We start from the raw sequence: 18,730 nt of genomic DNA on the forward strand, positions 1-18,730 counted from the left end.
CAAATGTTTTACACAATGTGACTTCATTGGAATTAGGGTTGTATATTTATTATTTTTATTTACTATTCTGTTTGTTCTACTTGTTGTAATTGATAGTTTTGATTTTTTAATCTTATGTGATTTGTTAATCTTAATGTATACTTATATATTATTTTGTATAATGCTCGGCTGCATTATAAATGAGGGCTACACTTAATTTACTCCAAGTTTGAATAAAGGTTGATTAATTAAATTGGAGAATAACTAGCATGCTTACATGATTGTGTATGTTTTTGTGTGTTTTCCACAGGTGTGGATGTGTGGGGGCAGTATGTACGATGTGCCATGCTCCAGAGTGGGCCACATCTACAGGAAGTATGTGCCATACAAAGTTCCCTCAGGGACCAGCCTAGCTAGAGTGAGTACAAAACCATTACACTACATGAGCTAGTAGTAATTTTATAGTCATTTTTTATTTCATAGTCACCACTGTCCACTTGGGCCAGTAACAGTATTACAGTTGGTACCTCCATCCACAAGAAAAAGGAACAAATCAAATCAAATTTATTTGTATAGCACTTTTTACAACGGATGTTGTCACAAAGCAGCTTCACAGAATTCCAGAAAAGACAAAGTTTTAACAAGAATTTAAAACTCCCCGGTCTGCAAGCCAGGGGCAACAGTGGCAAGGAAAAACTCCCTCAGAACTGAAGAAGAAACCTTGGGAGGAACCAGGCTCACCAGGGAGGACCCATCCTCCTCTGGTCAAGCTACCTACAAGTGATTATACTACTAATGTTAATAGCAGTAGTATTAGTAGTAGTAATAGCTAGGAGTCTATGAAAATATCAGTGTAGCTGGGGCGTGGGCAGCTGGTCTGAAGTGGGTAGCCGGAGGGCTTGACAGTCAGTTGTCCTTCAGTGTTCGGCCGGACATATGGGTGGTTGTATACTCGGAAAAAAGGCAGGAAGAGGGAATTAGTTTTATTCTGTCTGTTTGTACGTAAAACAGGGAATGTAAACATTTACAGAGTGTGGCTAATGACTCTGGCAGATCTGACTATGACAGCTTAAATAAAAGGAGAGAACCAGAAGGACATACAGACACGAGAGCACACAAAGTTTGGCATCCCTCTGCTCCACCGTCCACAAACCTGAGTGACCACATGCGAGTAGTGGGACGACAGCACCAGCATCTCAATTTACTATAATTCCCTGTGTCCATGGACCCCTGGATCTGCTGCCTTTATCTAAGGGGGAACATTACCTACCAAAAGCTAAACTGAACAAGTGAGTTTTCAGCCTAGTTTTAAAGATTGAGACTGTGTCTGAGTCCCGAACATTTTCTGGAAGATCATTCCAGAGTATGGGGGCTTTATAAGAAAAGGCTCTTCCCCCAGCTGCAGCCTTATGAATTTTAGGAACTATTAATAAGCCAGCACTCTGGGATCTGAGTAGTCAAGATGGCTCGTAATAGGAAATAAGGTCTTGTAGGTACTCAGGAGCGGGCCTATGTAGGGCTTTATACATCAATAAAATAATTTTACAATCAATATGGAATTGGCAGCCAATTAAGTGATGATCGCACTGGACTGATATGATGAAATTTTCTAGTTTTAGTGAGGACCCTGGCTGCAGCGTTTTGGACTAGTTGAAGTTTGATAAATTCCTGCTCGTACATCCTGACAGTAGTGCGTTACAGTAGTCTAGCCTGGAAGTAATAAAGGCATGTACTAGTGTTTCTGCATCACGCAGGGAAAGGGCATTTCTTATCTTGGCATTGTTGCGAAGATGTAGAAAAGCTGTCCTAGTGATGCTGCCTATGTGCTGATCAAATGATAAATCTGAATCAATTATGACTTCAAGATTGTTTGCTGCTGAGCCAGGTGTGGCTGGAAAGTCGGTGAGATTTAAAATTAAATCTGGTATTTTATTTCTTGCCAATTTTGGACCCAGAAGGAGAACCTGTTTTGTTACTGTTTAGTAGGAGGATGTTCTGTAACATCCAGCATTTCACATCTTTTACACAGTCCTCTATTTTCTTTAATCTGTATTTGTTATCAGGCTTGGCTGATATGTACAGTTGCATATCGTCTGCGTAACAGTGAAAGTTAATGCCATGGTTACTTATAACTGTGCCTAAAGGTAACATGTATAGTGTAAATAATAATGGTTCTAAAATAGAGCCCTTCGGAATTCCAAATCTTACTTTTGAATAATTGGAAGATAAATTGTTTACACTGATGAACTGATAACGTTCTGTTAGGTAAGATTGGAACCATGATAGGGCTGTCCCTGTGATTCCAACCACGTTTTCTAACCTTTGTAGGAGAATATTGTGGTCTATTGTATCAAAAGTTGCACTGAGGTCAAGTAGCACTAACAGGGATAAGTAGCCTTGATCAGAGGCAAGAAGAAGATCATTAGGTATCTTAACTAGAGCCGTCTCAGTGCTGTGATGTGGCCTGAATCCATATTGGAATTTTTAATATATGTGGTTCTTATGTAGATAAGTTGTTGGGCCACAGATTTTTCTAAGATCTTCGATATAAATTTTAAGTTAGAAATAGGCCTGTAATTAGACAATATGCTAACATCAAGATTTGGTTTCTTGATCAGAGGTTTGATAACTGCTAGTTTAAAAGTTTTGGGAACATAGCCCAGACTAAGGGACGAGTTTACTATAGTTAAAAGAGGTTTTATAATGACTGACAACTGTGTTTTGTTTTATATCAGCCAAGTCAGATGACAGCCAAGTTGGATTTAATACTGTGGGCTGAATTTGTTGTCTAATATTTTAAATTTCACTGGTGACTGTTGCTGGGAGTTCAGTACCTGCCTGATTTTTTGTGATTTGGGAAATGATATGCTGAGCGAGCCATTTCCGCTCTAGTTTCCGAACTGTTTGTTTTAAGGTACAGGTTTTGTCGTTGTACCACGGGTCGAGCTTTTTCTGCCTTATTCTTTTTATTTTAAGTGGTGCCACATTTTCTAAAGTGGATCGGAAGGTATTTTCTAAATAATCGGTTAGTAAATCTAGTTCCATTGGGTCTGATGGAGTGAAAACTGGCATTGATAGTTCTGGCAGATTTTCTATAAATTGTAGGGCAGTAAAAGGTTTTATTGAGCGCTTTGTAGAATAATGAGGGGACGTACATATATTATGGCTAAGACGTAGCTCATAGGAAATTAGGTAATGGTCGGAGACTGCTGAAGTTTGCAGTGGGATATTAAGCTTGTCCATGTTAAGACCTAGTTTGTCAAAACTAAATCTAACGTGTGACTACAGTAGTGTGTAGGCCCTGTTACATTTTGGGTAATACCAACAGAGTCTAGAATTGAAGTAAATGCCTTTTTAGTGGGTCCTCTACCTTTCACAAAGTGAATATTAAAATCTCCTACAATTATTAGGAGTAGGACCCTGGTGGCCTGTAAATCTTTTCTGTGACCGGATTTGTAACGTGAATGGAAAGGACCTCAAAGGAAGTGAAAGTATCACATAATATCTAATATCTATAGTATTTTGGTAGATTACACAGACTCCTCCTCCCTTGCCTGATAATCTTGGCCTATGTGCATAATTATAGCCTACAGGGGTGGCTTCATTTAAAGCTGAATATTCATCTGGTCTAACCCATGTTTCAGTGAGACAGAAAATGTAAAATTTATGATCGCTTATAATTTAATTTATGATGACTGCTTTTGAGTTTAGTGATGTTATATAGATATATAGAGATGTTATATAGATCTAAGATGTTAGTGCTATCATCTGAATACAGATATATATTGATTAGGTTGTTTAAACGGGCTGATTGAGTTTTTCTATGATTAAATTTAGTTTTAATTTGGGGCAAAGATACAGTCTCACTAAAGTTGAACCTGGGTGACGCCTCAAGGCGGATCACAGACGGTCGGTTTAGCTTGTCTGTCTGCGGCCTGGTCCCGGCTCTGGACTGTCAGCAGCTGTTTGCACTACTCTGCCGACTAACTAAAAGACTATGAGCTATGCTGCAAGAAAGTAAGGCAGCACCCTCCCGCATGGGGTGTACACCATCCCTACTTATAAGACCAGGCTTGCCTTTGAAATGCAACCAATTGTCTATAAAGCCCACTTGATTTACGGAACACCACTTGGACATCCAGCAGTTTAACGCCGAAAGCCTGCTGTAGACTTCCGCTACGCTGCATTGGGATGAGGCCAGAGCAAATTACGGCATCGGACATCGTCTGGGCCTATTTAGTCACCTCTCTAATCTTACCCTTAGTTATCTCAGACTGCTGCAGACGAATATCACTGGCCCCTATATGAATGACTATCCTCGAATATCTCTTATCAGCTAACAGTCTAAGGTTGCCACTAATGTCCGGCGCTCTGGCTGCCGATAAACATCTAACTCTTACTGCTGGTGCCCCTAAAGGAGTAGCTAATTTCACGTGTCAGACAATCGAGTCTCCTATAACCAGAGTACTTTTAACAGGCTCCACAGAGGGTGTTTCACTGAGCAGGGCAAACCTGTTTGACATGCGAATCGGAGGAGCGTGGTGTTCTGGTGGGCCTCAGTGTTAGCATTAGCCTTAGCTTTCCGGCTAGACCGCCGAGTCGTCACCCATTCATCCCACTGTAAGGGCTCTAACGCCAGAGTCGAGAGGGTGCTAACTCTCCCTAAGGCACCCGGAGCTGCTCGCACTGAATTTTGCTGTCTATCCCTTAATAAACCCCGGATGCGCACCTCTAGCTGGTCCACTTTCTCCACCAGAGAGCTAACTAGTTGGCACTTAGCACAAACACAGTCACTATCATTATCACTAGAGGCGGAAAAGGGGGTTAAACTAAACATGCCACACTCCGAGCAGACGAAACAACCAGCAGAAGCCATGATATTTCAGGTACTTACCGCTTTTGGTCGATTTAGAAACTTATAGCACAAAACGTTGCCGCAGTGACGCGCTCTCAGTTGCTCGCAGTGACACACTCCAGTATTACAGTAGAATCGCTTCCACCCTCATGATAGAACTCTGTGTTTAAGAGTGTGCCAATCCACCAGAAGTACAATGCCCTCTGGGAATAGCATGGCTAGAGTAAGTATAGAACCGTTAAAATACAGTCATTTCCACATGAGTATGGGATATCTGCCCATATGGGCCAGTAACAAACGATATTACAGTATAATCATTTGCATCTAGAGGAGAGGATAATAATATTGCAGTAAACTCACCTCCGCCCCCATGGGACTATAACAATATTACAGAATAAACACCTTCATCCAAATGAGACAATAACAATATTACAATATAGTCATCTCTGTCTAAGTGGGCCAGTTACAATATTACAGTAACAGCCACATCTGTCCACTTGAACTAATAACAACATTACAGTTTATTCACCTCCATCCACATGAGCCAGTAACAATACTATAGCAGTCACCTCAGTTTACATGGGCTACTAATAACATTACAGTACAGTCACATCTGTCCACTAACAGCATTACTGTATGTTAACTTTCATCCACAGTCAGCTTTATTAAATGGGCCAATAACAATATTACAGTTAAGTCACCTTCATCCACTTGTGCCAGTAGCAAGATTATAGAATTGTTCCCTCTGTCCACTTGGATCAGTAACAATATTGCAGTATGACTGCATCTGTTCACATAGGTCAGTAACAATGATAAAACAATCCCTGTTTTGGACAGTATGTGAAATGCAGTTATAATTTAGAATTTGAAACTATTATGCCTAGTCTTTATGAGCAAGCATGAGCAAGTCCTTTATGAGCAAGGTCAAAGCTCACCACTTTGCTAAAAATGCATCAGTGAAAAAATCTAACAGTTTAAAAAATACCTTCCTCAGTGAGCAATTGCAATGATTTTAGGTATTTCATCCTCTACAGTGCGTAATATCATTGACAAATTCAGGGAATCTAGATAGATATCTGATTTTTGACCCCTTAAGTGTTAGTGCATTAAAAACTGGCATGCTTCTGTGATGGCTTGGGAATAAATTTACAAACCATTGTTAATAAACATCAACTGTCACTGCATTCAGAAATTGTTCTGTGCACGGTGAAACCAATGTGTCAGCAGCATCCAGAATTGTTGCTGAGTTAATTTGAAATGGACTGATGCAGAGTTGAAACATGTAGTGTGGTCCACCATCTTTTAGATTCTTTTTAGAAATAATGGAAGTCTGGGCCAAAGAAGAAAAGGACCATCATAATTGTTACCAGCACAAAGTTAAAAAAAAATTCTCTCATGGTATGGGGAGGTATTACTGGGCAACTTGCACATCTGTGAAGGCACCATTAAAGCTAAACACATTTTGAGCAACATAATCAGCCATGCAGATGACATCTTTTTCAAGAAAGTCCATGCAAAGCTGCATTGTGCATATATTAAAAAAGCTTGGCTGGTAATCAGAGGGTATAGGTGCTGACCTGTCTTGCCTGCAGTCCAGACCTGTATGGGTCACCTGTATGATTGCACAGCTGAAGACTTGTACAACAGAAAAACAGCAACAAAATTCCCTTTCAAAACTAAATCAGTATGTGTTTTCAGTACCCAAGTGATTATTAAATCCAGTTAAATGCGGTGATGTATAACAGTGGTAAACATGCTCATGTCACCACTTTTTTGGAATGTGTGGCTGGCACCAAATATAAGTATATATTCACAACAAATAATGAAGTCACAAAAGGTCAGACCTCAAATATTGCATGTTTGTATCTTTTCAATTTATTACATTTCATCAGAATTGACAGTTTTACAGTCAGTCACCTCTGTCATCATATGACAGTAAGAATATTGATTGTCAGTAATGATACACGTTGTGCAGTAGGCAGTCCAAAGTAAGCCTCAAACAAAGTGATGAGGCATTACACATATATAAACATTTTCTATGTATGCTAGCCTGCTCCTAGTGTATGGTCTAGGCTGTCTAGTTATATAGTAGTTCTTAACTGTCACAGAAACTGCCAGCCACAGCTTGGTGAGCTGCATACAACTAACAAGTTGCGTAATGAGTAATGCTGTGGTAATGATATTACAGTCCAAAAACCTCAAACAACATGTGACAGTAGCAATATTACAATGCAATCACATAATAATGCAGAAAAATAATATAGAATAATGTTATTCTAATAATGTTATAAAACGACATGTCAGACTTCACAAGACTATACAGTACACAAACCCTCAGACATCTCTAACCACATAAGAGTGGCTTTGCAGTACACTGCAAGGTCGAAATTTAGGCTGGAGGAAAGTGCTTTTTCCTCTCCTCTGCTGTCAGCCATTAAGAGTATAATAGGATCCTGCAGTTTACTGAGATCCAATCTCATGGTACTACAGCAGCATTACAGTAGACTCACTTCAAGCACCACTGGTAGCCTGCAACACACTGACTGAAGATCACAGAGATCTATAGTAGTGTGCAGTACACTGACCAAATACCAGAATATGAGAGTAGGCTAGGATTAATGCATGTGCTTACATACAAAATGCAGGCACATTTTATTTTGATGGTCCATTGTCGCTGAACACAAGCTGTCTTTAAGTGTGTTAAATTAAATATGTTATATTCAGCTTATTGGCGTAAGCTGAGAAAATGACAGTTAAACAGCTATGTATGTGGGTAGTAAATGTTTTTGTTTAGAAAAACACTACAATTGGAATAAAGCAAAATAACATCAAACTGAGCATCTTGCCGGCAACCCATTCTATGACTTTGGCCCCTTAAACTCATTTTAATATGCCACCAGAGGAGCTATAGTGTGTGTGCAAGTTTGCTTTGACCACAGTGAAATGTATTTCCAGTATAATCCTCATATGTGCTACTGGGTTTCTATAACTGTATAAAAGATGCATTCTGAGCACAGTTCAGATAGGTTATTAATGACCGAGTTAATCAGAGTGAAAATAAAATGCATGTGATTTGTGACTTATATTTTTATTCATGTGTTATCTTGTTAAAAAAATGTAGAAATGTAAAAATGTAAAAAATGTCTTGGCAACTGCATTGAGAAATCACATGATTAATATAAAAGAATACATTAATGGTAGGAAGTGCAGTATTTTTGGATCAACCTTATAGTGTTAGTATAATAAGCAATAATTTTATTAATGATAATGTTAAAGTTTGTTTAAGCAATAGAAAACAAGAGGGAGTGTTTTATAAATAACATCATGGGTGTGATTTGGTCACAGGACAAGCTGAAGGAGATTCATATAAAAAAATCACTTTTAGTAAAGAGCATAGCTTCCTTTAAGCCTCCCTGTGGAATTTCCAAGGGCTCATGCATTGGTAAGTTTGATGCGAGTACCCAAGAACAAATGTAAAGCTCTTGCATTACAGAAGCAGAGAGGAAATACCAAAACAGTGTGGAACACTGAAAGGCACAGACATCTATGTGAACAAAGATTTTTCTGAAGCTGTGCATTTGAAAAGAAAGGAACTGTTTCCCTGGCTGCATGAAACATGGCCTTGGGGAAATACTGCATATCTCAGATATGATTGACTTGTTATTTGCCCACCTAAGCCTCCTGTAAAGCAAAATGATAAATCCCAGTCTGAATAAGGATCATCATCTTTCCTAGACTGACTTAATATTTTACTCCTTTATTTTTACAGCCTTTCCTGGTTCTTCTTCTTTGTATGACCATGCTTCACATACACTCCACCAACTGTCTCTTTAGCCTGATACATCAATGTATTTTCCAGTATGGACCCTGATACTTTCTCAGACAAGCCTAACAATAATACAGTTAAAAATTTAACATATCACACAGACTTATATGAACCTGTGTGAGGAAAATAAAACCTACCCAAAACTCTTGTAACACCGGGGAGCAAGGAAGCGGACGCAAATGCTGAGATTTTTATTGAGGGAAAATCCAGGGTCTTGGTCATGACAGACCAGGTTCATACATCCAACACGAAGAGCACGAGAGTCAGACATAATGAAACCTCAAAACAGACAAACAGTACATCCAACAAGCATACATGCATCAAACATACATCCAAACAAAGACCTGCAACCACACAGGGGAAAACACAGGGCTTTAATACATGAGGGTAAATGAGTGACAGGCAGAAACACAGGTGGGAACAATCAGGGGCGGAGTCACTAAACAAGGGGGCTGGACTAAACTAAAACAAACAAAATACATCGACTAGACCAAAACACAATACGAACACATGGACAGGACTGGGAGGGGCCAGTCGTGACAACTCTATTCCCATGTTCCTTTTAAACATACTGTATATAGTCTTGGTCACTATGATCCTTGCTGCATTATCTCTCGTATATCATATCCACTCCACTTTGTAGTTCAGGACCACCACAGAACAGGTATCAATTAGGTGGTGGACCATTCTCAGCACTGCAGTGATACTGATGTGATGGTGGCTTGTTTGTTGTATTGCACTGATTAAAACTATTGACTTTATCAAATGTTTTAGCAATGATTGTTTTTGTTGTGACAATTTTAGCTGATTTTGAGTATAACACAAAAATGCTACCTGGTACATGACTAGATAAATAGATATACACACACACAAAACTAAATATATTTAATTAAAAACATAAAAAAAAACTTTACTCAACTGCAGGAAATACACTGCTCAAAAAATTAAAGGGAACACTCAAATAACACATCCTAGATTTAATGAATTAAATATTCTCATTGAATACTTTGTTCTGTACGAAGTTGAATCTGCTGACAACAAAATCACACAAAAATCATCAATGGAAATCAAATTTATTAACCAATGGAGGCCTGGATTTGGAGTCACACACAAAATTAAGGTGGAAAAACACACTACAGGCTAGTCCAACTTTGATGTAATGTCCTTAAAACAAGTCAAACAGGCTCATTATTGTGTGTGGCCTCCATGTGCCTGTATGACCTCCCTACAACGCCTGGGCATGCTCCTGATAAGTTGGCGGATGGTCTCCTGAGGGATCTCCTCCCAGACCTGGACCTAAGCATCCGCCAACTCCTGGACAGTCTACACTCCAGCCACATGAGGTTTAGCATTGTCCTGCATTTGGAGGAACCCAGGGCCAACTGCACAAGCATATGGTCTCACAAGGGGTCTGAGGATCTCATCTCGGTACCTAATGGCAGTCAGGCTACCTTTGTGCGGCCCTCCAAAGAAATGCCACCCCACACCATTACTGACCCACTGCCAAACTGGTCATGCTGAAGGATGTTGCAGGCAGCAGATCGCTCCCCACGGCGTCTCCAGACTCTGTCACATCTGTCACATGTGCTTAGTGTGAACCTGCTTTCATCCGTAAAGAGCACAGGTAGCCAGTGGCGAATTTGCCAATCCTGGTGTTCTCTGGCAAATGCCAAGCGTCCTGCACGGTGTTGGGCTGTGAGCACAACCCCCATCTGTGGACGTTGGGCCCTCATACCATCTTCATGGAGTCGGTTTCTAACCATTTGTGCAGACACATGCACATTTGTGGCCTGCTGGAGGTCATTTTGCAGGGCTCTGGCAGTGCTCCTCCTGTTCCTCCTTGCACAAAGGCAGAGGTAGCGGTCCTGCTGCTGGGTTGTTGCCCTCCTACAGCCTCCTCCATGTCTCCTGGTGTTACTGGCCTGTCTCCTGGTAGCGCCTCCAGCCTCTGGACACTACGCTGATAGACACAGCAAACCTTCTTGCCACAGCTCGCACTGATGTGCCATCCTGGATGAGCTGCACTACCTGAGCCACTTGTGTGGGTTGTAGAGTCCGTCTCATGCCACCACGAGTGTGAAAGCACCACCAACATTCAAAAGTGACCAAAATATCAGCCAGAAAACACAGGTACTGAGAAGTGGTCTGTGGTCCCCACCTGCAGAACCACTCCTTTATTGAGTGTGTCTTGCTAATTGCCAATAATTTCCACCTGTTGTCTATTCCATTTGCCCAACAGCATGTGAAATTGATTGTTAATCAGTGTTGGACAGTTTGATTTCACAGAAGTTTGATTTACTTGGAGTGATATTGTGTTGTTTAAGTGTTCCCTTTATTTTTTGAGCAGTGTATATCAGTAGTGACAGTTCTTAAGGTTACACAATGGTTGTTCTAAACAGTGAGAATGAACTGCTCAGCATGTGGCCATGAGTGACAAGGATGCAGTCTCACTTGATATTCTAAAACACAGAGGTGTGCTAAAATAAGGCTCTACCTCTTTGCATTTTCATTGTGACAGATAAAGAATTATAAAGAGTTCATGCAGTTAGGCCAATTGGACATGCTACATTGCCCCTAGGTGTGAGTGTGTGTGTGCTTGTGTGTGTCTGTCTGTGTGCCCTGCGATGGACAGGCGACCTGTCCAGGGTATATCCTGCCTTACACCCGGTGACCGCTGGGATTGGCTCCAGCACCCCCCTGAGGGAGAAGTGGCTTAGATATAATATATATATATATATATATATATATGTGTGTGTGTGTGTGTGTGTGTGTGTGTGTGTGTGTGTGTATAAAACGGCTACTACAGCAGAAGAACATGTTGTGTTCTGCTTCTGTCTGGCAAGACAGGCTGTAGTGGGCACAGGTACACCAAAACTGGGCAGTTGAAGAACGGGAAAACATGGCTTGGTCGGATGCATCTGGATTCTTGCTGAGGCACACAGATGGTGGGGTCAGAATATGGTACCAACAGCATGAATCCATGGGCCCAACCTATTTTGGGTCAACAGTCAAGGCTGGTGCAAGTGGTGTAATGATGTATGGAATGTTTTCTTGGCACACTTTGGGCCTGTTAATATCAATCAGTCATCACTTCAGTGCCACAATCTATCTGAGTGTGGTTGCTGACCATGTGCATCCCTTCATTGCCGCAATTTAGTATTTTCTAATGGCTACTTCCAGCATGATAATGGACCATGCCACAAAACAAAAGTTGTCTCAAATGGGTGTCATGCACATGACAATGTGTACAATGTTGTTTAGTGGCCTTCCCAGCCACCAGATTTTAATCCAACAGAACACTTTTGTGTGATGTTTTTGTGAAACGGGAGATTCGCAACATGAAAGCGTATTGGAAGAATAATCTGTAGGAATGCAGTCACGTCAACATGGTCGAGCATCTCAAAAAAGTGTTTCTAAAATCTTGCAGAGGCTGGTTTGAGAGCAAAGGGGGGGCCTGACCCAGTATTAGTATAGTGTTCACAGTAAAGTGCTTGGTGTGTGTATATATGTAAGAAAATGGCAACATGCCAGTAGAAAGTACTGTATAAATGATGATTTTGTATTTTATATATATATATATATATATATATATATATATATATATATATATATATATTTTATATATATATATATATATATTTTTTTTTTTTTTTTTTTTTTTTTTTTAATAATAGTGATAATTTTATATAGCACTTTTCATGCAGGTGGTATCTCAAAGTGCTTTACAGACAGGTGATAAAATGTAGTTATACAAGAAATCATTAGTATTTATTTAGAATCAGAATAAAATGAAAAACACTAAATAAGAATAAAATACCACGGGACATAGAGTTTTAGTTAAATGCTAAGTTAAAGAGATGTGTTTTTAGCACTGAGCTTGACTGTCAAATAAAAGGTGGAATTGAGTTCCACAGTTTAGAAGTATAATAACTGAACGAGGCCTATCCATGTAATTTACAGCGGGTATTTGTAGAAGGTCACTATCTGCAGATCTTAGATTTCTTGCCAGAACATAAACAGACACTCTGTGATGTAAGCAGATACTAGCTTATATTGAGCTTTAAAGTCTAGTAGCAGAACCTTAAAATCTATCCTGAATGATACAGGCAGCCAGTGCAGGGAGTGATGTGATCTCTCTTTTTTGTTTTTGTTAGGATGCATGCTACTGCATTTTATACGAGTTGTAAGGGATGTATAGTTTTCTTAGGAAGTCCAGTAAGAAGAGCATTACAGTAATCAACTCTGCTTGTAACAAATGCCTGAACAAGTTTCTCTGCATTGCTCTGAGATAGAAAAGGCAGAACTTTTGCAATTCAAATGATAAAAAACTACTTTAGTGACTGTGTTTACATGAGGGGTAAAACAGAGCTCAGAGTCTAAGTCCACACCCAGGTTTCCTACTTCAGGTTTGGTATATGAAGCTAAAGAACCAAACTTCTCATAAATAATTTTTCTCTGAGTTTCTGTAACAACGATCAATATTTCCGTTTTTTCATGATTAAATTGTAGAAAATTTTGTGACATCCACTGAGAAATATCTGACACACAGCTGGTCAGTCTGTCTACAGAGTCTTGATCTTCAGAAGGAATAGAAATGCATAGCTGTGAAGATTTATACTATGCTTCTTAATGACATCACCTAGAGGTAGCATTGTACAAAGATAAAGGCCCTAAGACTGAACCTTGAGGGACTCCTCAAGAAATGGCAAATCTTTCTGATGAGTGATTTCCAAGTGAAACCATGAACTGCCTATTACATAAATATGATTTAAACCGTTCTAAAACTGTAGCTTATTCCTACCTCAATTAATGTGTTAGGTTTAATTAGATTATAACAGTCTTTGTAAATATAAGGTTTGTTTTTTTTTATTTGAGAATGCAGTTTGAATGCTCATTCTCATTCTCAGTAGAATGCTCAAGATAGTGTTTTTAAACAATTTGCTTTGCTGTACATTAGTTCATTGTTCATTTGCCTGTATAGTCACTTAAATGCAAACTTATTTACTTAAATGCACTTAATTACTCTCTTTGAATTCTCACTTAGACAAACAAGCTTAATTAAATTCAGTATTATTGTCATTGTACAGACATTTGTACTAGTTTCTTTCTTACTTCTTACTCCCTGTTTATTTGTTTGTGTGGTTCTTGCTGTCTTTCAGTACATTCTAACCCTATACATTTTCAAACTTTTACTGAGTTCTAAGAAAAAGTGCCTTGGTTGGGAGACTTTCCCAGAGTGCTGTTACTCTTAAATCTGTTTGTATGAGTCATCAGCCCCAGCTTTAGACTTGTCCCAGTGATTCATCACTGCCACATGACTCAGGCTTCATTCTTCATATGTAACCTGTACCCAGTAGATGAATCCTGGAATTCATACCAGAACACATCCAAATACAGACATACATGTATTCACTGTGCTTTTATACATTGTGCTTTCTATTAAGCCATGCATATAGACAATATACATAAGCAGTATGAAAAATAGCAGAATATAAAGGATAATAAAGAAAATAAAGTGAACACTTAAACAACACAATATAACTCAATCAAACTTCTATGAAATCAAACTGTCCACTTAGGAAGCAACACTGATTGACAATCAATTTCACATGCTGTTGTGCAAATGGAATAGACAACAGGTGGAAATTATTGGCAATTAGCAAGACACACTCAATAAAGGAGTGGTTCTGCAGGTGGGGACCACAGACCACTTCTCAGTACCTATGTTTTCTGGCTGATGTTTTGGTCACTTTTGAATGTTGGTGGTGCTTTCACACTCGTGGTAGCATGAGACGGACTCTACAACCCACACAAGTGGCTCAGGTAGTGTAGCTCATCCAGGATGGCATATCAATGCGAGCTGTGGCAAGAAGGTTTGCTGTGTCTGTCAGCGTAGTGTCCAGAGGCTGGAGGCGCTACCAGGAGACAGGCCAGTACACCAGGAAACATGGAGGAGGCGTTAGGAGGGCAACAACCTCACAGCAGGACTGCTACCTCTGCCTTTGTGCAAGGAGGAACAGGAGGAGCACTGCCAGAGCCCTGCAAAATGACCTCCAGCAGGCCACAAATGTGCATGTGTCTGCACAAATGTTAGACACCGACTCCATGAGGATGGGCCCGATGTCCACAGATGGGGGTTGTGCTCACAGCTCAGCACCGTGCAGGATGCTTGGCATTTGCCAGAGAACACCAGGATTGGCAAATTCGCCACTGGGCACATGTGACAGACGTGACAGAGTCTGGAGCCGCCGTGGAGAGCAATCTGCTGCCTGCAACATCCTTCAGCATGACCAGTTTGGCAGTGGGTCAGTAATGGTGTGGCGTGGCATTTCTTTGGAGGGCCGCACAACCCTCCATGTGCTCGCCAGAGGTAGCCTGACTGCCATTAGGTACCGAGTTGAGATCCTCAGACCCCTTGTGAGACCATATGCTTGTGCGGTTGGCCCTGGGTTCCTCCAAATGCAGGACAATGCTAGACCTCATGTGGCTGGAGTGTGTCAGCAGTTCCTGCAAGATGAAGGCATTGAAGCTTCATCTTGACCTGAATCTGATTGACCACATCTGGGACATCATGTCCCGCTCCATCCACCAACGCCACGTGGCACCAGACTGTCCAGGAGTTGGCAGATGCTTTAGTCCGTCCAGGTCTGGGGGGAGATCCCTCAGGAGACCATCTGCCACCTCATCAGGAGCATGCCTTGGTGTTGTAGGGACGTGATACAGGCATGTGAAGGCCACACACAGTACTGAGCCTCATTTTGACTTGTTTTAAGGACATTACATCAAAGTTGGAGTTGTAGTGTGTTTTTCCACTTTAATTTTGTGTGTGACTCCAAATCCAGGCCTCCATTGGTTAATAAATTAGATTTCCATTGATGATTTTTGTCTGATTTTGTTGTCAGCACATTCAACTTCGTACAGAACAAAGTATTCAATGAGAATATTTAATATTTAAAGTGTGTATATATATACACAGTGGAGGAAATAAGTATTTGATCCCCCACTGATTTTGAAAGTTTGTACTCTGACAAATAATTAAACAGTCTGTGATTTTTATGGTAGCTTCATTTTAACAGTGAGAGATGGAATATCAAAAAGTCTAGAATATTAAATAATCTTTAAATAATATAAAATAAAAATAATATTAAAATAATTGAGGGAAATAAGTATTTGATCCCCTAAAAACCCCACAGACCACTTACACACCCTAATCTAAGTGAAGTCTTTACCTGCATGAGAGACACCTGTCCCAAATTGTCACCTGTATAAAAGGCCACCTGTCAACAGACTCAGTGACACTCCAACATCTCCAAGGGCAAGACTTAAGAGCTGTCTAAAGATGTCAGGGACAAAATTGTTGACCTACACAAGGCTGGAATGGGCTACAAAGCCATAAGTAAGACGCTGGATGAGAAGGTGACAACTGTTGGTGCAATTATTCGGAAGTGGAAGAAGTACAACATTACTGTCAATCGACCTAGGCCTGGAGCTCCATGCAAGATATCACCTCGTGGAGTCTCATTGATCATGAGAAAGGTTACAAATCAGCCAAGAACTACATGGGAGGAGCTGGTTAATGATCTCAAGGCAGCTGGAACCACAGTCTCCAAAAAAAACCCATTGGTAATACACTGAGACGTAATGGTTTAAAATCCTGCAGTGTACGCAAGGTTCCTCTGCTCAAGAAGGCTCACGTCCAGGCCCGCCTCAAGTTTGCCAATGAACATATTAATGACTCCAAGAGAGACTGGGAGAAGGTGCTGTGGTCAGATGAGACCAAAATTGAGCTCTTTGGCCTCAACTCAACTCAACGTGTTTGGAGGAAGAAAAATACAGAATATAACCCTAAGAACACCATCCCCACCGTCAAGCATGGTGGTGGAAGTATTATGTTTTGGGAGAGTTTTTCTTCTAAGGGCACAGGCCAACTTCACGGCATCGAAGGGAAGATGAACGGGGCCATGTATCGCAAAATCCTGGGTGGAAGGTATACTTTGAGGACCTTCTCAATCCCAGTTCTCCAGTGAGGAGGCAGAGTCTAGAGACACGGGAATAGGCTTGTCCATTATTGAGGCCGAAGTCATTAAGGTAGTTAAAAAGCTCCTTGATGGCAAGGCGGCAAGGTGGATGAGATCCGTCCTGAGTTCCTCAAGGCTTTGGATGTTGTGGGGCTGTCTTGGCTGACACGCCTTTTCAACATTGCGTGGACATCGGGGGTGGTGCCACTGGATTGGCAGACTGGGGTGGTGGTGCCTCTTTGGAGGGTGTGTTCCAACTACAAGGGGAATCACACTCCTCAGCCTCCCTGGTAAGGTCTATGCAGGACTATGCAAGGACTCTCTTCTCCAGTACCCCTGGAGCGGTACATGTCTCTTTGCTCGAGCCATTCAGGCCCTGTACAAACAAAGCAGGAGCTTGGTTTGTATGGGCGGCAGTAAGTCAGACTCGTTCCCAGTGAGAGTTGGACTCCGTCAGAGATTTAGGTCCCTTAGAGATGGGGTGAGAAGTTTGGTCATCCGGGAGGGACTCGGAGTAGAGCCGCTGATTCTTTACGTCAAGAGGAGCCAGTTGAGGTGGGTCGGGCATCTAGTTAGGATGCCTCCTGGACACCTCCCTCGTGAGGTGTCTTCCTGGGGAAGACCCAGGACATGCTGGCGTGACTATATTGCCCACCTGGCCTGGGAGCGACTCGGAATCCCCCCTGGAGAGCTAGTGGAAGTGGCTGGGGAAAGGGAGGTCTGGGCCTCATTGCTTAGGATGCTGCCCCTATGACCCGAACCCCGGAGAAGCGGAAGATGATGGATGGATGGATGGGGGATCAAATACTTATTTCCTCCACTGTATATGTATATATACAGAGCCATATGACTGCATATATTATGATAGAATCATTATAATGGGGTAAACAACAGCATAAGCTGGTGTAGCAGCAGGTTGTTTGTGAGAGATTGCTTTGAAAGCATCAAGTGTGACAGCTAAATCTATCATTGTTAAGACAGCTCATCACTTCATCTTGTTAATAATGCCTACTGCTTGTGTATAAAAACAGTTATGGAATCTGGTGGGGGTGTGTCTATTAGTGTTTTTTGTATCTCTTACCCAGGTGCAGATAGGTAAACAGAATGTAGCAGGTTGTGTAGCATTGTTTTTGGCAGAATGGAATCAGCTGCAGCATTAATTCCCACACAAATGCTCAATCTGTGGCAATTCACAATCAGTATTTTTGCGTACCATTCTGCTTCATGACTCTGGAGCACTGTATTGAACCTCTCAGCCATCTGACTTTACCTCGGGTATCCAGCCACCCAGGAAATATCCATGAGAGTGTGGAGAAAGCTCTGTGTATTCTTTAAGAAAAGTGTCACTGTGAATACGTGTGCAGACCTGGTGGGTTGTACTGGACACTTGCACAGAATCATGTCAGTTTCATTTAGCTCAGTTGAATCTGTTTCCTCTATCTCTCTCTCTCTCTCTCTTCCCCTCATCCTTCTTCCCTCTCTTTCTCCCCCCCTCTTTTTCTTTCTCATATTCTTATCTTAATTTTTTTCTCCTCCGTTTTCTCTTATTTCTCTCTATTTTTATTTGTCTCTTTTTTCTCTCCTTGCTATCTTTTTCTCTCCCTCTGTCATGTCTTTCTTTCTTGCTTGCTTTCTTTTTTATCTCTCTCACGTCTTTCTTTGATTTCCTTATCTCTGTCTTGCTTTTTTACTCTCTGCACTCTTTTTCTCATCTGTCATTCTTTCTTTTTTCTTATGCTTATCTTTCTTTCTTTCTTTCTTTCTTTCATTCTTTCTTTCTTTTTTCTCTTATCTGTGTCTTCCTCAATGCTTCATAAGCATGATTGCCCCAAGTCTGAAGTAGCAAACATAAATATACATGTGAGAATAGTCAATGATATTAAATTCTCTCTCTCTCTCTCTCTCTCTCTCTCTCTCTCACCCCCTCTTTCAATATTTCTTTCTCTGTATCCTGTTTTTTTCTACACCACTGTTTCTCTCTCTCTGTCTCTCTCTCAATCTTTTATTTCTCTCCTTCCTTTCTCTCTCTCCATCACTCGTCTCTCTCTCTTG

The 18,730-nt window shown here is 40.9% G+C and overlaps 1 protein-coding gene across 1 annotated transcript in view; it reads left to right on the top strand.

The window, feature by feature from the left end:
• Nucleotides 1–18,730, top strand: part of galntl6 (polypeptide N-acetylgalactosaminyltransferase like 6) — a 259,140-nt gene that overhangs the window by 221,887 nt on the left and 18,523 nt on the right. The window contains exon 9 of the mRNA XM_017701404.2: nt 290–397. Coding sequence (XP_017556893.1) covers nt 290–397 — 108 coding nt within the window. The remainder of the gene's footprint in view (nt 1–289; nt 398–18,730) is intronic.

Source organism: Pygocentrus nattereri, chromosome 5 (genome assembly GCF_015220715.1).
Source record: "Pygocentrus nattereri isolate fPygNat1 chromosome 5, fPygNat1.pri, whole genome shotgun sequence".
Lineage (NCBI taxonomy): Eukaryota > Metazoa > Chordata > Actinopteri > Characiformes > Serrasalmidae > Pygocentrus > Pygocentrus nattereri.